Source organism: Malurus melanocephalus, unplaced genomic scaffold (assembly GCF_030028575.1).
Source record: "Malurus melanocephalus ecotype Western Australia unplaced genomic scaffold, MMel_1.1 scaffold_190, whole genome shotgun sequence".
Taxonomy (NCBI): Eukaryota; Metazoa; Chordata; class Aves; order Passeriformes; family Maluridae; genus Malurus; species Malurus melanocephalus.
The window spans coordinates 470,749-498,125 of record NW_026623422.1 but is presented as its reverse complement, the minus strand read 5'-3'; the positions used below and the strand labels follow the sequence as shown (position 1 = coordinate 498,125).

The following is a 27,377-nucleotide window of genomic DNA, read 5'->3' as shown; positions in this document are numbered from 1 at the left end:
CAAACATACCAAGCTGAAATATAGGAAAGGCCAAAACTTCTAATCAGACAGCATGAACTGAATGCAGTTCTCTTTATGAAACTTCTAAACAATCCATATGAGCTGGAAAAAAACCTTGCTGTGTTGCAAAACTATAAACCATTTTTTTGTCTTTTTTAATTCTTTCATAACCAGTTAATTTTTTTTTGTCATCACTCTGTCCTTTCTTTCCAAGTGTTTGCATAAATCAGTCTCATCCGCATTAAGAACTAATTAATTCAGTATCAAAGAAAAATTTCTAYTACAAACAAACAGCTGGATCCTTGCAGTTATCCTGGCATTATTCTTATCCTGGATGGATGTGCAATGCAGTATGCAAAACAGACAAAAATGTATGATGAAACAYTCTTACAAGGCTGGATTTAGACTGATCAAAGGCAGAACAGCCAAAGAAAAACTTCAAAACTTCTCAGTTTTGGGGTGGTTTTATTGGATTTTTTTATTCTGTGTGATCAGACTTTAGGATAAACCCCAGTGGACAGAGATTTTCCATTCCCATGACATCCATCACCATTCCAACTTTAGCTGGAAGCCCACATCCCCTGAGTATCCCTCATACAACCACTGAAGAGGATTAGGGACAAGAAAAGCTACAGTAAACAAGGATGACAGAAAAACTTGTATTGTTCAAGGTCAGTGAAATTAAAATTTAGAATTAGCCAACCTGCATTGTCTTCTAGGCTTTTAAGTTTCTGTTTTAATGATTTTGTGCTCTGGGACAAGATGCATTGACTGAAACATAAGATGTGTTTAGGAAAAAACAGGCAACATCTGGGCCAGGTTTTCTCAGTTGCATCAGGACAAATCCCCAACAATTCCAGTAAAAACTGTGGGTTTCCACTGGGGTAAACCAGGGGAAAGATCTCTCATAATTCCCACTGCTATTCATGAATTACAGTGGCAAAGATAACCAGAATTTCTCATCAAGACTGGTACCTTTTTATATTTAGAATGTGAAATCAAAACTTAATTCAGAGATAGATTCTGTCAACTAAWTCACATAACCATGGTCAAAAGTGCTAAAAGAAGCTGAGTTATGGGCAAGCTCTGCCTGACCTCAGAATACACCAAGGATGAAGTACCAGAACGAGCCTGGACACTACAAAACAGTTTGCATTTACTCATTTACATGACTAAAAATAATTGTCCTCCCTTTCCCATTGATTACTATCTATAAATACTCACTTTGAGCTTGCAATGACTTTCCCCTGAGCGGGAAGTGACCAATTTCTGTCCAAGCATGGGAGGCTGGGAGCTAAGCACAGTATCTGAGCTCACAGCAAGCTTCAGGCACAAAACTTCATGTTCCCTTGCTAAAATCCAGAGACTGAGTCCAACTTCAGCCAGAGACTATCCTGATTCTCCAGGGATTCCTCATAACTCAAAGAAAAATTCTGGTGCTCTGGTATTAACACACTTCTTTTCTCACATGCTTTCCAACCACACACACTTGGAAATTCAGATGCATTATATCTGCATGAATTAGACCTGAATAGACAAGCAGGGAAATCCCATAGAGGAGAAAATGTAGAGCTTGCTTTTATTTATATGTTTGTCATGTTTTCTTTAATGTGTGTCAGATTAATGAGGAGTAAAACCATTAAGAGATGATTCCACAGAACTGGAAAAATACTAAATAAATTTCATTTCCTGTACTAGCCACCCCAGATGTTCACCTGCAAGTCCCCAAGAATTCACAGAATCACAGAATGGTTTGCGTTGGAAGGGATTTCAAAGATCATCCTACTACAGTCCTTCTCTCATGGTCAAGGACACCTTCCACTATCCCAGGCTGCTCCAAACCCCATCCACCCTGGACTTGAACTCCTCCAGGGATGGAGCATCCACAGCTTCTCTGGACAACCTGTGCCAGGGCCTCACCACCCTCTGAGAAAAGAATTTCTCCCTAAAATTTCATCCAAATTTTTCTTGTTTCTTAAGTTTAAAACCATTCCCCCTTGTCCTGTACAGACAGCAGACAATATTTTTGTTCAAAAGCAATTTAAATTCCAAGTTACCACAAAGCACTCTAAAARCGAACTGTGTTTCTGAAGTGTTTGTTTATCCAAAGGCTCTGATCCCAGTTACATCAGCGTGAACCTGAAATAAATTCCCCTGCTGTAAAGGAGTTATTCATAAGCAGTTACTTCAGACTGATCCCAAGCTCACAAATGGCCACATTTCCCAGCGTGGAGGGGAAGGTGACAGCTTAACAAGGAAATATTAAAAAAAGCATTTTCAACTTGAGCAAACTCTGTGTATTCTGCATCTAAAAACTCACCYGACTGTCCACAGGAGCTTATGTGTCAGATGCTCAAAATCTGTGCTATAAATAGACTCCAGCAGTCTTCTGAAAAGCACCGAGACATGAGAATTGTCAAACACAGAGCACCTAAATATTCAGTGATCTAATTTTGATCTTGCTCACAGAAGGTATACACTGGTGTAATGCTGTTTTTTTTAATAGAGAGAGGATTCAACTAGACACAAGATTACTAACCTATATTTATTTCTATTTTTAATCCTTGTGGTTAATTATTTATGTTACATGGCATGTTTAGGATAAGAACATATTGCTGCTCTAGAAAAAAAACTAATAGACTAGGCTTTCTTGCTTTCTCAGATAAAAGAAAATAACAAAGATACAATCTTCTCTAATTTCACACAACAGTCCTGTCTYCCTGTGATCAGTAAATTAACAGTGCTGCCATCGCTTTGAAATAGTATATAACGTTTAAAGTTATTAGTCAGCTGTTTGTTTTGCCACAAAGAACTCAAATAACACACTTCACAAAGCAGCAGACAGAACCTGAGCGTGCCCAAGTGATCTGCTCTCCCAGCTTGAGTCTTTCTAGTCTGCAGGTGAGACCTGCAGAAATATTCAGTGAACAGGGCAAAAGGAACAAGCACAGGCTGATAGAGGAGTACCTGCAAATAAGCACAGGCCAAGATCAAAATTAACTCACTTTATGCACCAGCAAGTACAGTCCATTTGCAAGCAGATGCAAACAAGACAAAATGCAGCAGAGGGGAAAAAAAACACCAAGGGCTACTTCTGCAGCCCTGACTGCAGGCAGCATTCCCACTCCTGTCAGGAGTTTTGCCTGAGTCAGGATTCCTGCTCTAGAACCTGATTTACAGCTGAATATCCAACCCACAGACAATTCTGCCAGTGAATCAGCCTCCCTCTAAGACATGTATCAGACAAGACTCYACTTTTCATCAGCTTCTTTTCCATCTCCCAGGACACCAAAGTCACAAAGGGTTTGTCACCAACATGTAAAACTCAAGCTTTGGGACTCAGTGAAAAAAAATAGATGGTTTTGGGGAAGACTGAAGTAGGCAGGCAGCTGATTTGAGGCAGTTTCTCCACACAATGCAAAATGAGACAGGRCACAGAAGAGTCGTGACCCCCCTTTGAATTGTGTGAGGATTTTGAAGCTTAAACCAAAGTTACACTGCCAAGAATGTGGCACTTCATTAATAAAGAACTAGGGAGAAAAAAAAATCCTTAAAATATTAGTGAGTCACACTAACAAGAGACACACTGATGATTAGGAACTTGAAAAAGAATTCTCATGAATTTTCAGAAAGCAGTGTGGTCATGGCCTATCCWTTTGGAGCTTGGTACATGGCAAGGGATGAAGAGCTCATCTCGTTGGACAATTCCCWGAGTGGCCATGGGAGACACTTCCTCCTAGCCACCATTTCTGGGCAGATCTGCCATCAGCCTGATCTCACCTCACCCCAGGAGCCACTGCTCCCTGTTCCTGTCCTTTACAGCCTAATCACAAATCATTCTGAATCTGCAGCCCTGGCCTAGGCATTCAATCCAGCCCCTTCACCATTCAGACCTCCCATGGACACAGCTGCAGCTCCTGGCCCAACTCAGCAGCAATTTCATGAAATGGGAGATGTTTGGCTGCTGGGTCAATCTGTTGTTTAATGGATATTCTTCAATTCCCAAGGCTACAGGCCAAAAAGGAGGAGGCACGATGGCCTGGATTGGACAACCTCAAACAATCTCCCCAAACACTCACAGTACTACACAGAACTTCTTTACTGGGATCATGAAACGCACTCCTTCTGCTATTTAAACAGTTTTCTCCTTCCCAATTCCTTTTGTCTCCTGTAATTTGTTAAGCTGGTKCATTTTTCAACCTGTGCCAAGGTCGGGGTGATGTTTCCAATGCATTTAAATCTAACTCCAAACRGTACCTGAGCCTTTGCTTGCCGTACACCACATCTAACAATGTCACCATCTGTGAGCAATATGCTGACATGACTTCACTTCCCAAGCGCTGGCAAAATGCTGGAGAGAAAGATCACAAAGTAAGTTGCAAAGATCGTTWCAAAGTCACTGATAACTTGGCCACAAATTTTTGCCTCATTATCTGCCTGCCTTCTGCCTTGATCTCCTCATAAACATAAGGGAAAAGCAGAATTTTCTCTTAACACATACGTTTTAAATTCTTAATGGAGCAATGAAATACTGTATCTTTTAACGTGCTTGCAAAGATCATTTCAAAGTCACTGATAACTTGGCCAAAATTTTTGCCTCTTTATCTGCCTGGCTTCTGCCTTGATCTCCTCATAAATGTAAGGGAAAACCAGAATTTCCTCTTAACATATATGTTTTAAATTCTTAATGGAGCAATGAAATACTGTATCTTTAAGGTGCCTTTGCAGTCAGTTCTGTGAAGCAGTAAATTCTGAAGAGTAAGGAGGTGGCACCAAACCAAAGCCTGTCTGGAGTTCTGCAATGCATTTYCCATCAACAATTTGGTCTGGTATAAAAAGCACTGGTCTCAGTTTTGGGAACTCAAAGGAATTTTTAAACTTAACTTTAAAATGTTACAGGGAGCTTCACAGAAACAAAGAATGGGTTCAATAGGAAAGGACCTTAAAGATCATCTTGATCCAGCCCCCTGCCATTGGAGGGACACTTTTTTCTACAGCAAGTTGCCAAAGCATCTTTGACAACTCTAGGCTGAAGAAARAAATTGGAAAAGAGTGGAAAAATACAGAATTGAATAGAAAATAAATAGGAGCAGTGGGATGTAAAGGGCAGYCTGTGTCCTCTGTTCCCATCAAAAYACCAGACCAAGTAATCAAACAGGATACATGTAAGGAAACCAGGAAAATGCCAGTCAGAGGTTCCTCGAGACTAAATCCCATCAGAGTAATGTCATTTCCTTCCATGACAGAATAACAGGCTGGTGAATGGTGAAGGACAGGAGACATTACAGATCCTGACGCCAGCACAGCCACTGACACTGCCCAGCAAACGTGWCAGGGAAACCATTTCACTGGGAGGAAAAGTGCTCAAGAGCCAAACCTGGGGCTGCCATCAGTGGGTTACAGTCAGGAAAAAAGATTTTAAGTGAGGATCCTTTAAACATTTGTTATTGCCATAATAGGGAGCTTAATCATTATGCCTAAATTTATATTAAACAAGAAAGCTGCAGGTACTTTGAAGAAAGAACTGGAATGATTTTAAAAAGATGGAGAAACCACCTAGACAAAGAATTACTTGCAAAAGTGGAGAATCAGCTTTACAAACACAGCTAAGAGAACAACTGCAGTGTTCTAGAAGAGGACTGGGAGTTTAGTGGAAACCCCAAGCTGAAGCTGCATCACTTTTTATACAGGTGCCAAAAATTCAGACACAGAATGGTCTGACGTACAATGGACAATCCATCGTACATTAAGGATGTGAAGTAATTCTTCTCTGCAAGGCTGTGCAGGTGAGACCTCAACTGAAGACCTGGGTCCAATCTGAGGAACCAAATTTTAAGGAAAGTGATGGCTGCTGCATAGAGTTCAGAAAATAAAGACAAGAATCAAGTTTTCAGAAAGAATGACTACACAGAATGTGTACCATGTAACTTCATTGGAGGGACATGTCATTATTGAGCCTGGGAAAYATCCCACTTGGGAAGGAAGATCAAGGCAGACTGACTCACAATTTGGATGCCTGTCCATGATTTTGCAAAGTTTCAGGACTGCCTTTGTGGCTTCACACTTGCATCAGATCTCCACAATTACTTTAAAATGTTCTGCTGTAATAGAATAATCAGAGGCAATTAKGGAAGGTCAGGAAACGAGCAGGCATAAATATTCTGTGTGCTCCTCCTGAATCTTCATGATGTGGAGCTTTATTAATTGTGTCTGGGAGACATCCCCCAGCTCACTTCAGAAATGCCAAGGCTCCCTGGGGGAYGGCACTGAAGGGATTCAGATGTCTCTTCAAAAAGATAAAGATGATGACTTTCAAACAAGTCAAGGGGAATTAGAAAACCTCTCCCCAAAAATCAAATGGGGATAGCATTAAAAATAGGTGCTGGGGYAGAAGGATTAAGGCATCCTTTCACCAGCCTTGAGGCAAAGGTCAAACTTGGTCCACATTTGCACTGAAGGCTTCATTCCAAATTATTCCAGCTCCGAGCAGCTCCTTGCTCAAATAGATCCAAGCTGCTGGATATAATATTAGCCACTTCATACCCTGAAGTAGTGAAGATTATAGGTTCTGCTGTGCTTCAACTTCATTCATCAGTGGGGATAAAGTCTGAGTGAAATGTCACCATGTACAAAATCCCCAAAACTGAAGACAAAAATTTCAGAATTTTCTCTTCTTGTCTCACAAGTCCATGCCGGGCAAGTTCAAATTCATGGGCTGGTTGCCCTTTTCCTCTGATCCACTTTGTGCACTTGACATTCTACTTCCCCTGCTGCTTCCATTTTTATGTTCTGATGGAGCAGATGCCTTTACATCTCCACCCCAGAAGATCTTTCAGAGGGCAAAGACATAAACTTCTGATACTGCATCACATTATTAGCACATTTATAAAGAATACAGAGTGTGAATAAGTTGCTAGTTATATCTGTAACCACCAACCTCAAAAGAYCACCAAATAATTTATGAAAATCCATAAAGTCATGTAGTGATGTGCTCCCCATCACCTGTTTGCATTTCTGTCTTTACAGTAAGATTGATCCACCTGAGGAGTTTTACATGAAATTACTGCTTTGCTGACAAATGGAGGGAAGAAACATTTCTCTCTTGGACAATTAATTCCCTTGCTTCTGACACCTTTCTCTGCCATATTACTCTGACAAGTTCCACATAATCTTTAACACTTGAACATCATTTTGGCATCAGCCACTTCTTTGCACCTATGAAAGCAAAACTGAATTTTGTATTTCATCTCCATAGCAGAGCCATCCCATCCAGCAGCATTACATAAATGAGGTTCACACCAGTGGGAAGAGTCTAATAGATTTTGTAGGTCAGTGCTTCTGGTAGATGTTTCTCTAAAGACTCCTTGGAGTTCAAGGAAAAAAAACTTTCAACTAGATTTCCGAAGGCATAGTCCAGTAAAAGTTAGTAAGAGTGGGGAAAACACGGGAGAGAAAAAGACCTCAATTGATTTGGCATAAGCTGATCTGAAAATGTTTCCAAAATTCAGGGCACACAAGGACAAAATAAAAAATATTCTACTGAGAGCAACTCAAAAATAAAAATAGCAGCAGTGGCTAAGAAGAGTTYTTCAAAGGGATGTCAGACTTTACAATACTTTGCACAGCAGCAGTGACTAAAAAGGCTTCATGTTGTCGCCACATGGTGATGTTAAAAACTTGCATTCATTTTGGGGGGGGGAAGTAAATAAATAACAAAAACACATATAGCATATGTGAATATATGTATATTCTATACATAYATATATTCTATATACATATAGAATAATGCAACTATAGGACATGTGCTTTAAATCCTATTTATAAACCCTTGGGGCATATTTCCTTGCTCAGTGAAGTCGTCACAATGTCAAATTCTAATTTGCAACACAGGTCACAAATGTCACAACTTGCAACACGATGGATGGCATGAGTGACAAAAATAATTCCTAAGGACTTAGCCTTTAAAATAAACAGAACTGGTGGCATTTCTTTATTGCCTGTTTTAAATCTTAGTTACACTGAGCACTAAATTCATCAACAGACAAACTTCTATGCCTTATATGAGCCCTCTTGAGTACAATGTTTTCTTTCTTGGCTCTGAAATTATTCTGCAGAAGCCTCTCCCTAACCTCCAGGAGAAATAGGGAAAGGCTTGGTTTTCCTTCTCTGGGCACTAGGACGTTCTTGTGAGCCTAATAACATCCTTGCAAAGTAGATAAAATATTAAATATTATCATTACATTACACTAGTGAAGAAATAAGGGGCCAATAGTCAGGCACCAGTTTTCTACAAGTACAAAATTAACCTTGGATTTATTATTTCAAATAAGAGGAGATGATCATCATGAATATTTGATAACGTTTTCTGTAGCCATAATAAAACAACTCCATTCTCTCCATTTTTTAAAACTGCAGMGTGTTCACAACCATTGCCTGAGATGCTCTACAGACCTTTACCAATAGCCGTGGCTCTGCAAAGTAATCTTTTATTCATTGAATTTCAGACCAAAACCTGAAAATGTCCTGTGGAATCATTTTATGTTTTTTACTGCACCATCTCCAAGTCCCAAACAAAGGCAGGTGTACACTGTGAGGCTCCTGGCATCCCACTACACCCTGAGGAAGCAGCCAAGCAGTACAAAGCCAATTTTTCTTCTCCCAGGATAGTATCTTATCTTCATGCTGGAAGGAATTATGAAATAAAACATGTGTTAGCTCCACAGGGTGTTTGTTCACAGTTAACAGGCCAACGTTTTGTTCTTTTTCTCCTCCCATCTCTCCACATACATCGGGGGTGGGAGATGTGGACTTAAGGACTCCAAGATTTCATGGGAGGTACCCTCATTCCTCAGCAAGAGAGCCATATCCAAAGAGCCAGCAGCAACAGAGAAAAGAAATCCTACAACAGCAAAATGGACAAAGTCACACCCCTACAAACTCATGGAAGACACACCCATTAAAAGCTACTAAAATAAATAAACACCACAAACTTCCCAAAGCACAGACCAAAGGCAAACAGAAGCATGCCAGGAACTCCCATTATTTTCTTCCCTGCACATCTCCTGCTGGCCACCATCTGAAGCTGGATGTTAACTAGATGAGTCTCTGATAAGATCCCCAAGAATTTCATGCAGCACATCTCATCTCCAGAAGCGAGGTAATCCCACAGCTTTCCCACTGTGGAAGAACCAAGATCCGCTTATTTCTGTCTGACCACGTGTTTTTATCAGTTCCATCAGGGCTTTGAGTCTTTCAAACTCTCTGACTCCTGATATTTTACTTGGGTTTGGCCAACAGATTCAAAAGTTACAGGGGGAGGGGGTAGAGGGAGAGAGATGGTGTTCACATAAGCCTTGTTTCCTTAAGAAACCAGGTTAAAAAAATCAACAGCTGACGAGTTACAAGACGTTCTGTAATCTGCTTTTAAAACACCCCGGAACGAGGCGCAAAGTCCTAACGGGGCATACGAGGATGTGTTTGACAAGGAGCAAGTGCTTACATTAAAGAAAACAACATCATCCTTGAAAAAATGAATCTGTGATAAAAGAGACACCCAGTAGCAACTCCAAAGAGCAGGAAAAATTATTCTGTGGTAAAAGAGAGACCCAACAGCACCAAAGACAGGAACCTGCTCGGTCACGGACCTACCAGAAGGCACAGGACAATTCTTGCTTTTCTAAATAATCCCTTTCACTCTCTTGCAAACCTTAACAGACTGCCACAAAAATACCATGAATTATAGAGTATGAATGATGTCAAAGCCTGTTCTCAGAGGAAGGCTGGGAACAGCAATCATGCATTCTTCAGTTTGGGAATACATAGACACAATTTTTGTTCATAACCTATAAAGAAAAAGAAAGGCTTTGCACATCAAAGGCACCAAATATATTTCTTTTCAGATCATTCCTTCAACCAGCCCAGTCTAATACCAGACACAGGGAGAGAAGGAAGGCTGATGATAGGATGAAAAGGGAAAGGAGAGTGGATTAAGTCACCGAAATACATAGGGAAAGCACAAATGCAGCAGAACACCTAGTATTTACAGAGCCTGTTCAAACTGCACTGTGCTTTCCAGCTGGCTTTCAGAGACATCTGAATGTGACAGGAGAAGGCTGTGACCCCCAAATGAAGTCCTGTGAATGCTGTCTTTGTGTGCAAAGAGGATATTTGGCAACTTGGGCTGTTCTAAACTACAGTTTCTGTCCACAGTACCAAGTAGGGAAACAGAAAAACTTTGGGATCATGAACAGAATGAGATTACCCGCTTTAGACAGCCCCACACCATCCATCATCCACAGGAAGGGCAGTCATTAAAGCACCAGAGGATTGTCCTGCCCTAAGGTGATCATTTTCCAGGTAACACACTGCTTCACCACAGAGAGGAAGAAAAAAGGCACTGAACATGATCAGAACCTTGATGCTGCTCTCCAAAGCTGTCTTCATCAGAAAAGCATTTTTAAAAGGGCTTAAATTGTGTCTGCAACTAAACGAAAAACATTCCCCTAAACAGAGCAAATCTGCAAGCTGCACCACCCATTTCTTTGCCTCCTTAATGCAATAAACCATAATGAATCTCTTATCTCCACAAAGTGCTGTGAAACTTTCACTGAACTGTTTAAATATTTTATACCAATAATAATTAAGGTACACATTTTCAAGGAAGTGGCTCTACAAGTCAGGCACAAAAAATCTGAGAGCAGTGCAGCTTCACGCATGCTCTCCAGTGGGATTTCCAGGTCTGCTTAAGAACCTTTAGTTCTCAAAGGAGTCACTGCCGTACCTGTGCACAGTATGAAAAACAAAGTTTAAGGAAGTTCTGTGGATTCTGCCCAAATGCAGGCACCTTTTGTTCAGGATTGCGTCTCCAAAACCCACAGCTGGGGTCGCCTGTCTCCACCAGGATGCTCAAAACGGTTGCTCTGGATTCACTTCAAAGCAGAAATGCACTAAAACACTGCACACACCCCAGCTAGAAATAGAGCTGCCCTCATTTGATCTAATTAACCTCCTTTCCAGCACTGAAACAAACAGGATGCCTTGGAAAGCCCAGCTAAGCAGCCTCCTCACCGCTTTCCTCTGCCGCAGAGCATTTATGGGTGAAGCATTTACAACTCCTGACTCTTGGAACAACCAGCCAGGGCTGCATCCCAGAGCNATATATTCTATATACATATAGAATAATGCAACTATAGGACATGTGCTTTAAATCCTATTTATAAACCCTTGGGGCATATTTCCTTGCTCAGTGAAGTCGTCACAATGTCAAATTCTAATTTGCAACACAGGTCACAAATGTCACAACTTGCAACACGATGGATGGCATGAGTGACAAAAATAATTCCTAAGGACTTAGCCTTTAAAATAAACAGAACTGGTGGCATTTCTTTATTGCCTGTTTTAAATCTTAGTTACACTGAGCACTAAATTCATCAACAGACAAACTTCTATGCCTTATATGAGCCCTCTTGAGTACAATGTTTTCTTTCTTGGCTCTGAAATTATTCTGCAGAAGCCTCTCCCTAACCTCCAGGAGAAATAGGGAAAGGCTTGGTTTTCCTTCTCTGGGCACTAGGACGTTCTTGTGAGCCTAATAACATCCTTGCAAAGTAGATAAAATATTAAATATTATCATTACATTACACTAGTGAAGAAATAAGGGGCCAATAGTCAGGCACCAGTTTTCTACAAGTACAAAATTAACCTTGGATTTATTATTTCAAATAAGAGGAGATGATCATCATGAATATTTGATAACGTTTTCTGTAGCCATAATAAAACAACTCCATTCTCTCCATTTTTTAAAACTGCAGCGTGTTCACAACCATTGCCTGAGATGCTCTACAGACCTTTACCAATAGCCGTGGCTCTGCAAAGTAATCTTTTATTCATTGAATTTCAGACCAAAACCTGAAAATGTCCTGTGGAATCATTTTATGTTTTTTACTGCACCATCTCCAAGTCCCAAACAAAGGCAGGTGTACACTGTGAGGCTCCTGGCATCCCACTACACCCTGAGGAAGCAGCCAAGCAGTACAAAGCCAATTTTTCTTCTCCCAGGATAGTATCTTATCTTCATGCTGGAAGGAATTATGAAATAAAACATGTGTTAGCTCCACAGGGTGTTTGTTCACAGTTAACAGGCCAACGTTTTGTTCTTTTTCTCCTCCCATCTCTCCACATACATCGGGGGTGGGAGATGTGGACTTAAGGACTCCAAGATTTCATGGGAGGTACCCTCATTCCTCAGCAAGAGAGCCATATCCAAAGAGCCAGCAGCAACAGAGAAAAGAAATCCTACAACAGCAAAATGGACAAAGTCACACCCCTACAAACTCATGGAAGACACACCCATTAAAAGCTACTAAAATAAATAAACACCACAAACTTCCCAAAGCACAGACCAAAGGCAAACAGAAGCATGCCAGGAACTCCCATTATTTTCTTCCCTGCACATCTCCTGCTGGCCACCATCTGAAGCTGGATGTTAACTAGATGAGTCTCTGATAAGATCCCCAAGAATTTCATGCAGCACATCTCATCTCCAGAAGCGAGGTAATCCCACAGCTTTCCCACTGTGGAAGAACCAAGATCCGCTTATTTCTGTCTGACCACGTGTTTTTATCAGTTCCATCAGGGCTTTGAGTCTTTCAAACTCTCTGACTCCTGATATTTTACTTGGGTTTGGCCAACAGATTCAAAAGTTACAGGGGGAGGGGGTAGAGGGAGAGAGATGGTGTTCACATAAGCCTTGTTTCCTTAAGAAACCAGGTTAAAAAAATCAACAGCTGACGAGTTACAAGACGTTCTGTAATCTGCTTTTAAAACACCCCGGAACGAGGCGCAAAGTCCTAACGGGGCATACGAGGATGTGTTTGACAAGGAGCAAGTGCTTACATTAAAGAAAACAACATCATCCTTGAAAAAATGAATCTGTGATAAAAGAGACACCCAGTAGCAACTCCAAAGAGCAGGAAAAATTATTCTGTGGTAAAAGAGAGACCCAACAGCACCAAAGACAGGAACCTGCTCGGTCACGGACCTACCAGAAGGCACAGGACAATTCTTGCTTTTCTAAATAATCCCTTTCACTCTCTTGCAAACCTTAACAGACTGCCACAAAAATACCATGAATTATAGAGTATGAATGATGTCAAAGCCTGTTCTCAGAGGAAGGCTGGGAACAGCAATCATGCATTCTTCAGTTTGGGAATACATAGACACAATTTTTGTTCATAACCTATAAAGAAAAAGAAAGGCTTTGCACATCAAAGGCACCAAATATATTTCTTTTCAGATCATTCCTTCAACCAGCCCAGTCTAATACCAGACACAGGGAGAGAAGGAAGGCTGATGATAGGATGAAAAGGGAAAGGAGAGTGGATTAAGTCACCGAAATACATAGGGAAAGCACAAATGCAGCAGAACACCTAGTATTTACAGAGCCTGTTCAAACTGCACTGTGCTTTCCAGCTGGCTTTCAGAGACATCTGAATGTGACAGGAGAAGGCTGTGACCCCCAAATGAAGTCCTGTGAATGCTGTCTTTGTGTGCAAAGAGGATATTTGGCAACTTGGGCTGTTCTAAACTACAGTTTCTGTCCACAGTACCAAGTAGGGAAACAGAAAAACTTTGGGATCATGAACAGAATGAGATTACCCGCTTTAGACAGCCCCACACCATCCATCATCCACAGGAAGGGCAGTCATTAAAGCACCAGAGGATTGTCCTGCCCTAAGGTGATCATTTTCCAGGTAACACACTGCTTCACCACAGAGAGGAAGAAAAAAGGCACTGAACATGATCAGAACCTTGATGCTGCTCTCCAAAGCTGTCTTCATCAGAAAAGCATTTTTAAAAGGGCTTAAATTGTGTCTGCAACTAAACGAAAAACATTCCCCTAAACAGAGCAAATCTGCAAGCTGCACCACCCATTTCTTTGCCTCCTTAATGCAATAAACCATAATGAATCTCTTATCTCCACAAAGTGCTGTGAAACTTTCACTGAACTGTTTAAATATTTTATACCAATAATAATTAAGGTACACATTTTCAAGGAAGTGGCTCTACAAGTCAGGCACAAAAAATCTGAGAGCAGCTTCATGCATGCTCTCCAGTGGGATTTCCAGGTCTGCTTAAGAACCTTTAGTTCTCAAAGGAGTCACTGCCGTACCTGTGCACAGTATGAAAAAAAAGTTTAAGGAAGTTCTCTGGATTCTGCCCAAATGCAGGCACCTTTTGTTCAGGATGGCTTCTCCAAAACCCACAGCTGGGGTCCCCTGTCTCTACCAGGATGCTCAAAACGGTTGCTCTGGATTCAGTTCAAAGCAGAAGTACACAAAAACACTACACAGACCCCAGCTAGAAATAGAGCTGCCCTCATTTGATCTAATTAACCTCCTTTCCAGCACTGAAACAAACTGCCTTGGAAAGCCCAGCTAAGCAGCCTCCTCACTGCTTTCCCCTGCCGCAGATCATTTATGGGTGAAGCATTTACAATTCCTGACTCTTGGAACAACCAGCCAGGGCTGCATCCCAGAGCAGATGGCCTTTGGAGTGAGTGTCCCTGGACACACAGCTCCATGAGGAGGTCAGAGGACAGTTGTACGCTTCCCTGCACGCTGARATCAGCCCAGCACTCCCTGTTTTGTGGAGCACAAGCACAGAGAAATCCATGCCCGCTGCCAAAGGGCCCCCTAAGAAGAGGGACAGAAGGCAGGGCTTGTAGGGATGAATCACCTCGACAGGACACAYATGGCTCAGCACACCAACAACAGCTCAACCCAGCCTTTCAGCTGAAAAATGCCTTTTGCTCCTTCCTCCGAGGCTTGTTTTCCAATGCATGGGAAATGTGGCACTTCTTTAGTTACATTTCAGACCTCCATCCTTTTTCCACAGCAGAAATGTTCTTGAAAAATTTAGTTTTTCTTTTTATCTAGTTCTTCACTGTTTTTTTTCCTATTCCATCCCATCCCGGAAAGAAAAAAACTTTAATAGGAAATTGGGAAACTTCATCAAATACATCCCTGGTAAATGCTAAATTCATCATTTTCCACCCRGTCTTTGTGTCAGCAGCCTCCCTGAATACCAAGCATTGAGTAAAAGCTTTTTCACACAYAGAACCAATCCTCCTCAGGTAGAAGTCCAAACCATGGTGCAGAAACACCACAAAGAGTTCACTTTTCTKCTATCCATGGTGTCAGCATTGAAGAATTTCCTCTGGTGAAGCACTTTGAAGCATCCCACTTGCACACAAGCTGCTACAAATCCTAGCCCCTGTAACGTATCACACAACAGGTTATTTCTGGCACTGCAGAGAAAAACCCCAATCTGCACCCACACAATTCCAGGGCTGCACACTCCACATGCCAAGCTTTGTCTAAGAAAGGATTTTAAAGCCCYAGGATTCAGATATGTAAAAGAAAAGGGTTGCAATGACTGCGCTGTCRACTGCTTTATAACAACTCTGCCATCTCACTTCGAGATGCAGAATATAAATCCCACCATCAGGACTAATGGGATCACTTTTCTCTCCCTGACAGAGAACAGGTATTCCAGCCTTGTTTCATGCTTATCTTACACAGGCACAGCAGCAGTGCTGTCCTCAGACATTCAGGTGTGTGTTGCCCATTAGCTGGAATTGGCCTGCAGAGTTGTGTTCCCAGCAATCCTAGGACAAATTAGTACCCAGCAGCAAAGTATTTTTAGTGAAGTTTCCAACAACCCTATTAATAAGAGAGGTGTGTTGGCCCTAGAAGTCCCCCAGAAGACTGAGCCTCCTCAGGAAGAGAGGGAGCYGTGTTGGATATTGCTTCAGCAGGAAATTGCTCCATCAGTTCAGTGCCACAAGCAGCCACTTCCYGGTCACAACGCAAGCAGGAGGGAATAAAACTGGAAGAATCATCAGGTGGCTTCAAGCTACAGTGTCCTTCTCACTCTGGATGGAGATTYCACCACGAGGACTATGATGGTCTAAAAGTGGATCTGGCAGACCTACTTTGGTGGAGTTTTACTGACCCATGAACTGCCATGCTGATGCTTGCCTCTCCCTTCTTGTCACCCAAATGCTGTTAGAAATTTAAATAATAATCAAAACAGGCATGGGAACTCTTCTTGTATCAGCCAAAACAGACTGGACAGCTTTGAGACATAGAACAGATTTCAGATTGCCAGAAACAGCAGGAAATATTCCACCCTGAACTTGAAACCTTCTCCTTTACCCCAGAACAGGAGCAAATCTTCTTCTTCCTTGCCTCCACAAAAAAAAATCAGCAGAGACACCTTTCTCCCTCTCTCACTCTGCTACCCCTGACCCAGACCAGCTGAATGCAGCAAAGGACAAGTCCAYTTTACCAAAAGCATATGCAGGTCTAGGTCTAGGAAGAATCAATATGTATTTCAGTACTAACAGGAAGGTGTTTGTGAGGCAGACACTCCAAAAGCTTGTCACCTGAGCACATCCTGCACGCCTTGGAATAAATTTACTGCTGGCACTGGAAATGCCGGGGGTGCTCTCACTTACAGCTCTGTGAAAGCCATACCCTGGGCATTAGCTCAGCATAACCTGACAGCTTCCACCTCCCTGCAGTGAAATCTGCCACTCTGCACAGGGCAGCCCAAACCATCGGCCACCAGGGAGTCTCACTTCACCTCACCACAAGAAAAAACGATTTTCAGTCTCACAAAGTAGAGCCAGGTCCACTTGGTGAATAATTTAACCAGTCAGTTAAGCACTCTGCTGTTCGTTCCCCCCACCCTATATGCACATTTGCCACAAAGAGACACTGAGGTTTTTTTTTCAGGCATTTTCATTATTCATTGCTGTGATCATCCAGCAGCAAGTTTATGTGAAAAAATTCCTGCCACCAATCCTTCCACAAACGGTAAGTTCACTTTCATGGGTGAATTCCCATGCAGGCATTTGAGAAAAACCCCATCAGTTTCCAAATGTGCAGAAGAAATAATTGCAAACCTTTAAAACCACTATTAAAAAACAGGAATGCAAGCACTGGAGGGATAAAAGTCAGCCAGAACCATCTGTCACTTTGGAATATCATTTTCCCACATTGAACCAAGACCAAACCTGCAGCTGCCTGCCTGAGTAGATGGGGAAGGCAATGACAGGGAGAGAGTGCTGGATGGACAGTGAAAAGGAAAAAGAGGAGAGGAGCTCATGGAATGTCCAGGCCATTTCCCCATGGGCTGCCTGCAGCAGCCACACTTTTCAGGCAAAGCAAGAACAGAAGGAAGTGCAGCTTCACGCAGCCATGGTGGTGCCACRCTGAGTGATGTTAAAGCTACCTCAGGTGAAGGGGTGCAGGTGAGGTGAAGCAAGAGGTGGCCGGGAGCTGTGCCACCATCCCATCCTTCACCCAGAGGGCTGGGCAGCCAGGGAGCCTTTCTGTGACAACAACAATCACAGAATCATTGAGGCTGGAAAAGACATCTGAGATCATGGAGTCCAACCTGTGACCAGGGACCACCTTGTCAAGCAGGACAGAGCACTGAGTGCCACGTCCAGCTGTTTCCTGAACACACAGCTTCACCACCTCCAGGGGCAGCTTCACCACCTCCAGGGGCAGCCCATCCCATTGCTTAACAACTCTTTCCGTGAAGAAATCCCTCCTGAGGTCCAACCTGAACCTCCCCTGGTGCAGCTTCAGGCCATTTCTTCATCCTTGTTCCCTGGGAGCAGAGCCTGACCCCCACTGGGCTTCACCCTCCTGTCAGGGAACTGCAGAGAGTGAGAAAGTCCCCCTGAGCCTCACACTCAGTCCCCTCACCCAAATCATCAATAAAGTTATTAAACAGGACAGGGCCCAACACTGAGCCCTGGGGGACACCAGTGGTGACCTGAGAGTGAGCACAGAAAGGCAGAGGAACTCAAAAGCAGGCAGAGAGCACATGCAAAAAGCTACCAAGTTATTGAGAGCACCTCCACCACCTTTAGCACCACGCCAGCTGCAGCACCAGGCTCGCTGTGCAGTCACCAGAGGAGGCAGAGATCGCTCCATCAAACTTATGGCTTGTTCTGAGCAACCTCTGGCAAATTAGCATCACTCCCCCCATCTTACTGTCTCCATTTTCSCTGCCAAATAGGGGTAATTTTTTCTCAAAATCTTGGCAGACGTCTTTATGAGGCATTTTTAAAGCTTGGGAAATAATTCTTATTTAAATACATGAGACTCTGCGAGATTTCTGCCCATTTATTTCAGCCTTCTGCTAATTTCCAGCCTTAATTTATTCATGGCYTGTTCCTACCCATTTGCCTGCGTGCCAACATCCCGTTTCAGTTTAAATAACTCTTCTTTCCTACATTTCCTTCTTCATCCTCCTGAGATGTGTTTGGAGCAGCAGCCCTGCTCCCATCCTGGTTTAGGGTATCAGAATATCAGTCCTCTCTTGCAAGGATGTGCTCTTCCCTGCCCTGCTCATCACGGTGTGATCCCAATCTGGATCCACCCCTCCTGCCCACAGATGTCCAGAACTGTATCCATGCCCAGTGCCAGTTTCACAGCTGATCTCTGCAGGGATTTAACCCCAAAAGGATGAATCAGTCCCAAGGAAGGCCTAAGGACTGATGCAGTTTTCTCTCCTCCCAGCTAATGAGACCCCTCAACTCCCACAACAACTGGAGTCCCCAGGTGAGGGGACATTCTCATGTTCCAGTGCAAGGCTGCCAAGGCTGTGCCTTCCAGCATGAACAGAAATCCACACAAAGCCTGGCCCTGTTCCATTAAACAAAACAAACCTGGCCTTGCCARTATCAGTCGGCAAAGGAGTATTTATAAAATCTGTTTTGCTGAAAGAAATCACTTYGTAAGTTACTGCAATCAGTGCTGATACACACCCATAATTATTTTTTGCACCCAAACAAAAGGACAAGTCTGTGAGAAAAAGCAACTACAACAGGACTGCACCCTGTGCCATGCTATCCACTTGGGCACCAGAGCTGGGATGGGGGAAATTGTTAAATTGGCAGATTGTAATCCAGCCCCCACCGTAGCACACCCTCCTAGGGAATAGCCCTGCTATGGAAAATCCCTCTCCAGTACTTTAAAATAAAGCCCATTCCAGKCTAGCCCTGCATCTGGAGTCCCTGYAACCCAAATGCTGTCAGGTGGCACAGGGACAGCTGCCACAACTGGTACAAGCCAACACAGCCCTGAGACTTCAACTCACACAGAGATGGACTCAGACACTGCTTCCTGCCTCCCAGACCCCTCAAACACAGCTCAGTGAAACCAGCCTCCTCCACCAAAAACTCCGAAGTCCCTTTCCTCTAGTGCCCATTTCTCAGCCTCCCATCGTGCCTGCTCTGCATGGAGAACCCGAGGGCTCTGGGAACTGCTGGAGAAGCAGCTGGGTGCCTCCAATAAACAGACGGAGACTTTGTTCCTCCTGCTGGAAGTGACAAGCCACCRGGAGGGCAGGGTGCTCAGTAAGCACGGAGATGATCTGGGTTTGCCATGTGATTTGTACTGCAGCAGAGCTGCTGGCACAGCTGCTGCGATAACCAGGAGAAAATTCTCTCCAGTGTTTCAGGGGTAGCTTTTCCCTCCACAGCCTTTCAGTGTGAATTGTCAAGACACCCATGTGGCTCGGCATGCCTTAATCCCAGCCTTACTAAGGCAAAGCAATTAAGCACGGATTTAACTCTGAACACATTGTGAAAGCCCAGTGGCTTAGAGCRAGTTCAGACTTAAGCAGGTGCTTAAATTCAGATTGCTGACTTGAGGCTGAACCTGCCAAATTAAACCACAGACCTCTCCTAGAGCTGCTCCAGGGGATTAAGAAAGCACAGAACCTGCTCCTGACAGGCCCTGTGCTCATGGCAAGGACAGGTTCAGCGTTCCCCCAAGCACTGCTAAGGTCACACGCTGCTGCAAGGGCTCCCCAGCTCCCTGGCAGACACCACCACCACCTGAGGTGGTCACCCAGTGTCCCACTRTGAGCCCAGTGTCACTGTCCTGCTGCTGCACACACATGTGACAGCACCTTCTGCTTCCAGCAGCTTCCACAGCTCCAGGTTTCAGGTCAGGCCTGAAGGAGAGGAACAGGGGAGATGGAATCAGCATGGGATGATGTCCAAAGGAACGGGTTTGAGAGTCTAGCAAGTATCTCATGGAGATGGGTGTTCATAACCTGCTGGCATGGGAATCAAACCCTCCAGCCACGAGTGAGTATTAGAAGAAGCTCTCCAAGCACAGTGAAAATGAGAAGGTGATGGCCCATGTGAGGAATCACAGCTGAAAGCATCCTGCAAGACATGAGACTTTGTGGATAGTGGAAAGGGCTCCTTCAGAATGACAATACACAGGCAGAAAACTTGACTTGGTGAAGGTGATGAAGATCGGAGAGAAAAACTTTGACTGGAGCAGTTTTGATTCAGCGGAAGGCACAGAAGAGGTGTTAGGACAGACTTGAAGGAGAGGAACTTTGTAGTGTGAAAGTAAAAAAAGGTTTCAATACCGAGATGAAAGGCAGATGGGGTGGCAGTTGGAAAGAAGGGGGGGGGAAAAAAGAAAGAAAAACACAAAAACAAAAACCAAAACCCACAAAAAAACAGACCCCATACATACTCTTGACCCTGGAGAGACTAAACGTGATTGTATTGCCAGCAGAAAAGTCAGAGAAGAATGAAAAGTTACAGCAAAGGTCAGGACAGGGAACAGCGTCTCCCACTGTTCGTGTAGATGAAAAAGTTGGATCAGACCAAATGAAATTGCACCCATGGAAATGTAAAGCCAAGGGGAGCTTAGATGGGAGCATCATCTGCAGTTCCAGGTCAAAGGAGGGAGCATCGGATCTACAACAGCACCATGCATTGGAAATTATGAATTCCAAAGAAATTGCCTGGAAGAAAGACACAGCCCCACTTCATTCCCACAAAATCCAGATACCTCACACAYAGTCTGTACATTTAAAATGCAAGAAGTGAGGGATCAAGCCAGGCATCCTAAGGTACCAGCTGACTGGGATCAGGAAGAGCCCTTTCCATCTCAGGGAAAAAAACATATCTTGTTCTGTGACTTAGCAGGCAGGATATAGGATTTTTGTAGCAGACATGGATGTAAATACCAGACCAAAATATATTTTTCTGCTTATTAGATGATTTACTGAGAAATAAAATAGGCATTTTCCTTCTCTAGCAACTTTTTAAAGGATAAATAAAATGATAAAAGTGCCTGGCTTAAAATTACCAAAAGAATCATCACAAGCACACCCCAAGTCTGAAGTAGGTTAATGCACACAAATGTAGACAATGAGGCACAAGTCAGTAGAAAATACTGCAGTTCTTTGTGATAACAGCTCCTGAACACCACAGTGCTTTAACATCAGATTTCATAGCTATTTGTGAGCAGCCCTCAGCCTTCACACACAGAAACCACRGCATGATCTCCTGTCAGACCATGGAATACAAACCAACCCACTGAAGGAGGGATGCAAATCACCAGCACAWTTCACAAAACCTTGGGCTTYCCTTGTCATCTTCCAGGAACCCCCRCMAAGAATGAGCAGAGCAGCAGCCACTCACTGCTGCCTTCAGCTTCCCTCAGTGAAATCTTTCCATCTTTAACTGGGCACTGCAGGCTGGGGACACAGAGGAGCCTCAAGAAGGTGGTGACCATCAGCAAGCTGTCACCACCCAAATAATGTCCCCATCTGGTGCCTGGCCAGCTCTCTGCTCAGAAGCTGAGAGCAGAAAAACATCCTGGGGACAACAGCTCATSCTCAGGCACCTTCCAGAGCCAGGCAGGAGCAAGGTGACCGCACAAGCAGATGACTGCACGTGCCACAGCCTTGGGCACATGACAGGAAAAGGACTTCTGTGCCACTGGGGATGGCATGGACAMAACCCACCTGGAATTCTGAGACACTGGAATTCTGAGCAGACTGTGGACCACCACTGTCCACCTGCACTCAAACCAAGTTTGGATAGCAGTGACAAAAATCGTGCCCTCACCTAAACAAACTGAGATACCAAATGCATTAATAATTAGGTGTGCAGACTACCCACTTTGCATGCTTACAGTGCTGCATCTGAGCGAACAATTAACCACGACAAGAACTGTCAGTCAACAGAACTTTGAAGCAGCAGCACTCAAAGGCAATATTTTGGCCCAGACATAGGAACAGAGTAAGAACTGAAAGCCAGGACATCCAAGAATTCCTCTCAGTGAGTGCCAAGAGGATCCATGTTCATGATGCCCAAAGGATGCCTGGTTTTACCTCAGGTAAGGCCAGAACATCTTTGTGGAAGCACTGAAGTACTTTATAAACCCAAACCACACAGCCACGAGGATAAAGCAGTCATCAGCCAACTGCAAGCACTCCAAAAATAACGATGATGGTTCCAAAACTTAGGAGACTGCTTTGAAAAGCATTTGCAGCTTAGAAAGGGTTCATGCCTTTCATTAACCCAAGAGCATTTAGGTATTGGGATACCTCTGGGTTACAAACTTGCAGTTTTCCTCTTTAAACATGACAATACAAATTTGGCTTACTTTCTTCAAACAGCAAAACCTGAGCTACTGACCACTTTTGTTCTGCCTCAGCACCCAGCCATAAAGGCACAAAAGGCCAGGAGATTTGCAATAAAATCCCAGGAGTCAGCACTTCTAAAAGCCTTGGCCTCTCCTGGCATGGTTTTTTGTTTTTTTTGTTTTTTTTTTTTCATTTTAAGCAGATGCAGTTTGTAGCATCTGCAGAAGCTGGTCCTGGACTGAGTTTTTGTCTGTCCAGGCAATGATCTCCTGGCATTCCCACTGCACCACACAGAGCACTGGGATTGGCAACACTGGATGCAGATCTATAGCTTCATAGAGAGTGGGAGTGTTGCTGCAGACTGAAAAAATTGCATTCTGCCACTGAAGCAAACTTGCAACAAACTATTAAACCAGAATTATCACCCTTCTCTGGTAAATCYCACTGTGGAGATACTCTGGAGCCACTGCAGAATTTGGGACACAGGTCCCACCTGGCTCAGACTTAACTGGTGCCTGGACCGACATACAGCCACACCTACAGATTGTTCTGAGCTTCTTCCCAACTCCTCTGACCACAGAAAAACCAACTGACCTCCCCAAAGAAATGCCCACAACACCTGCCATGCTGTCAGCATGCCACAAATAGCAGCTGGATAAAACCACTGGGCTTGACTGCTGGATATTTTCAGCTGACTATTATACACAGGAATTTTTATTTATTAAGTGGCTTCAATACATGACTTTCTGCCATCATAAAAAGCCCACAGATGTGTCTTTTCAGATATTAGCAGTTTATTAATTGTGTTTTGGTTTATTATTGCATTGGAGCTGGAGAGTATGGCACTGTCTGTTCTGGAAAGCAGAATATTCCAAGGGGAATATGCAGAAGAAAGTCTGCTCCTCAGAGCTCACCTCACCCAAGTAAGCTTCTTGCTTTTCCTTTATTTTGCCCCTCACTTGGCCTCAATTCCTCTTCTATTTGTCAAGCTATGACATGTCATAGCTTTGCCAACTGCAAGGCAACTACTAATACAATAAAACCTGATTGCACAAATTTCCTTGGTGGTAAAAATTAATCATTTCTCCCATTAGCCAAACTTTCCCTGTCAAACAGAGTGTTGGGACCGCCAGAATTCCAGCGAAACCCACTAAGGTTCTCCCAGCTGCTAGAAACCCACTGMTCCTAATTCAAAACTTCAAATGAAAAAAAAAAAAAAATAGGGAATTTCTTCAAGGATCACCTGCTTTGATTTCTCCTTCTGCGTTGAAGGGAAATAAAYGAATAGAAACACGCACACACAAAAAGAAATACCCCAAACAAACACCAGCCCCCTAAACCACAAGTGTCTCGTATTAAAGCGGTACGAAGGAACTCCCCATCGTCGACAAGTCCCCACTTTTCTGGAAAAATCTCCTTAGTTTCGAGAGGAAGATGAATAATTCAGGAGCTGAAGCGCCGGCCCGGGGGGACCCACCAGCACCGAAACTTTCCCGGTGCGGCGGGCGCGGGGCAGGCGGCGAGTAAAGCCCCCACACAGGCGAGGATGGGGGAGGGAGGGTTGGAAATTAAAAATTCATCCCAAAACGCCAGCATTGAGAGGCTCCGAGCCGCGAAGTTCCGCGTCCAAGCGCCGCCGCCCCCGTCTCCAGCCGCAGAGCCGCCGCGTCCCCTCGGGGCACCGCGGGCACCCCGCGCCCTGTCCCCACACGCTCACCCCGAGGGATGGGGCAGCACTTGAGGGGAACACGGCACCCTCAGGGCTCTGCCGACACACACATACCCCCCGAAGGGCCGGGAGAGGCGGGAGGGAGCCTTACTTTTCTGGCTGGAGTATCCCGGGTAATATCCATAGTAGCCGGTGATGCGCAGGATCCTGTCCTCGATGGTGGCCACGCCGTTGGGTGCTGCCTTCCCATCCATAGAGGGAAGGAGCCGCGCGGGGCGGCCGGGCGGGACGGAGAGCGCAGCCGGCAGGGCAGGAGCAGCAGCGGCAGGAGGAGGAGGAGGAGGAGGAGGAGGAAGGAGAAGAGAATGAGGAGGAGGAGGAGGAGAAGGAGAAGGAGGAGGAGGAGCGCGGCCGCCGCAGCTCGCGGTGCCGGCGGGGCGCTCGCTCTGCCTCCGCCGCCTGGTGCAGGACGGGCTCCGCAGCGCGGCCCCCGCCCTCTGGGCACGGCAAGGGAGGAAGGAAGGAAGGCAGGAGCGGCGGCTCCGGGCCGCAGGTGGAGCTCAGGTTCGGATCCTGCCTCCGGCACTCTCCTCTCTCGGCTCGGCCGCTGTGTGTGAGTAAAGGAGCGCCGCTGTCACGATGTCCCCTCTCGAAACCTCTGAGGGCTCCGGAGCCGGGAGCGGTTACCCCGCCATGGGCACGCACCGGGAGTTGGGGTTTGCTGTGGGAATCGGATCCTGAACCGCAGAGCTTCAGGTCCAGGTCCTCATAGCTGTCCTTCCCAGGGCTGAACACAGGTGCGAGAGGAAGGGGACAATCCTTTCATTCGGACTCTGAGGGGACAAGGTTTCACCACTCCGTGCTGTCCATAGAATGGTTGGGGTTTGGGAAGAACCTCAAAGCTCATCCAATTCCAACCCCCTCCCACAGGCAGGGACACTTTCCACTATCCCTGGGTGGATATCCCTCCAAGGGATCCATCCAACCTGGCCTTGGGCACTTCCAGGGATCTTCTCTGRGCAMMCTGTGCCAGGGCCTCMCCACCTTCRYAGTTAAGAATTTCTTCCCAATRTYCCATCTAACCCTGCTYYCTGGCAGTGTGAAGCCATTCCCCTTTGTTCTGTCACTCCAGGCCCTTATCCAAAGTCCCTGCCAGGCTCTCTTTCAGTCCCTTTTGGCCCTGGAAGGGGCTTTGAAGTCTTTCCATCGGCTTCCCCTCCCCAGGCTGAACAGTCCCCGCTCTCCCAGCCTGTCCCCATAGCAGAGGAACTCCAGCCCTTGATCCGTCACTTTTGTCACATCCCTCCAGAGGAGCCCCTGTCTCTCTCTGTCTCTGTCTCTCTCTGTCTCTCTCTGTGTCACTTGGAAACTCTGCCTCAGTGGTGGCAGCTCTGCCATCCCACACTGTGGGACAGTTGAGGGGAGGAGAAGGAATATCTGCCCTGAGCTACCCAGACAGGCTGTGCACCTGCTCTAACATCTCTTCATACGAGGCCCACAAAATCCTTCCCTGCACTTGAAAAAAAAAGAGGTGACAAATTCACCGTTTGGCTTTGTTACTCATTCTAGAAGCTAATTCTGTCTCTGGCAACAATTAGGCTTTGAATTACTTGACTTTTCGTGCTGCTGGTCCTTGCCATGCTTCTCTCTGCTAGAGTAAAAGGACCATTAGCAATGAACCTTTTTTCCTTTAAAATGTATTTCTATCCAGTAACCAACTGACTTTTTTTACTTTTTTTTTTTCCTTTTTCTTTTCCTTTTTTTTTCTTTTTTTTCCACTTACTCTTTTATGATCCAGCCATTTTCATTAACTGGTACATGGAGAACCCAGTCAAGACATTCCATATCCTTTGCTTCCTCCTCTGCTCACATTCGTTTTCCTCCGCTCTGTGCTTGGCTAAATAAGCTGATGGCACAAAACTGCCTTTTATGAGCACAAACAAATAATAGATGTATTAAAAATAGCCGTTGCTGTGGCTTTGCTGAGGGAGTCATTAGCTGGTTAGTGTTTGTACAGTGCTTTGAAGATCAAGGTTTTCTGGTGTGTGGATGCAGATATAGAAATGTACTTGCAATATTAAATACCCTTTTGATCTTGATTTCTTGTCTYTTGCCCTGCTGCTGGGTAATACTAAGGGCAGTTACAAATCAGTGATAAATCGACCACCGACCACCAGAGTAAGTCAGGAATTCAAGGCACAGCTCATTTCACAATTTYCCCATCCCATTTTAAGCTAGCTATGAAACAAGACCAGTGACTTTTCATGTTTTTCAATGTATACATTCTTTTTTTGTATTTGTCCAACAGAAGCACAGCCCCCTGCATGGCAAATTTACACCAATTAACATCAGACATTTGCTTTTACTTCTAATCTGTGGAATGCCATAAGGAGCCCTCAGCCCTCCAGGATCTCCCAGACTGTGGGACAGAAGCAGCTGAGAGCCAGACCAGGTATTAGTTGTATTTCAGAGGTGCTGGGTCAGTAGGAGCTGGTGAGGCTCTAAGCTCTTCTGCAGGGTTAAAATTCCCTGTCCTACTTAAGGAAGCACAGTTGATGCAAAAATCACTTGCCTGGTGTCTTGTGTGGAATCTCTGAACAAACCACAAGTCCCCCCCTTCCCAATTTCACCTCCAGTGGGAGTTGGTGTGATGAGAACATTACCAGCATTGATCTCAGCTTCAAAGTCAGATTTTGGGACTTAAAAGTGTTACTTTGAAGAGAAGGAAAGGAATGGCTGGTTCATTTGAAGGTTAAAATGACGTAGCCAGAAACAACTCTAAGCTTCAAGCTTTCCAAACACCTTAGTTCTGGCTTAATTTTTCATCTCCTCTCTTCCTCTTATCCCTGGGCTTTCAAGGACATGCTGTGCATGTTTAAACATCACCGGATGATAATACAAGCAAARCCATTCTTGAAATTGCTCCTGCCTGTGGTTCCCTTCCAACATCACTCTGTGCAATGGATGCACAGTGATACCTTCTGTCTCTTTGAAAGCTCATAATGAATTGCAGCTCTGTATTGTTTCTGAATTCTTGCTATGCTGACTATTTTTCTTTTCAGAAGGATCAAGCAAATTGCTTCCTCTGCAATCGGGCTTTTTGCAAGTTACAGTTAAAGGTGTGCAGAGGAAACCTGGCTGAGCAAGATGTATTAACTACATTTATTATCAAGAAAAAGACACACGGTGAGGGGCACATGGGGACTTGTTTCCTCTCTTTGAG

At 44.5% G+C, this 27,377-nt stretch overlaps 1 protein-coding gene across 1 annotated transcript in view; it reads right to left on the bottom strand.

Annotated features, from left to right (window-relative positions):
- SLC35F4 (solute carrier family 35 member F4) overlaps window positions 1-24,461 on the bottom strand; it is a 107,054-nt gene extending 82,593 nt beyond the window's left edge. Inside the window, exon 1 of the mRNA XM_057373241.1 lies at window positions 24,306-24,461. Coding sequence (XP_057229224.1) covers window positions 24,306-24,408 — 103 coding nt within the window. The 5' untranslated portion in view covers window positions 24,409-24,461. The remainder of the gene's footprint in view (window positions 1-24,305) is intronic.
- Between the last annotated feature and the right edge of the window lie 2,916 nt (window positions 24,462-27,377).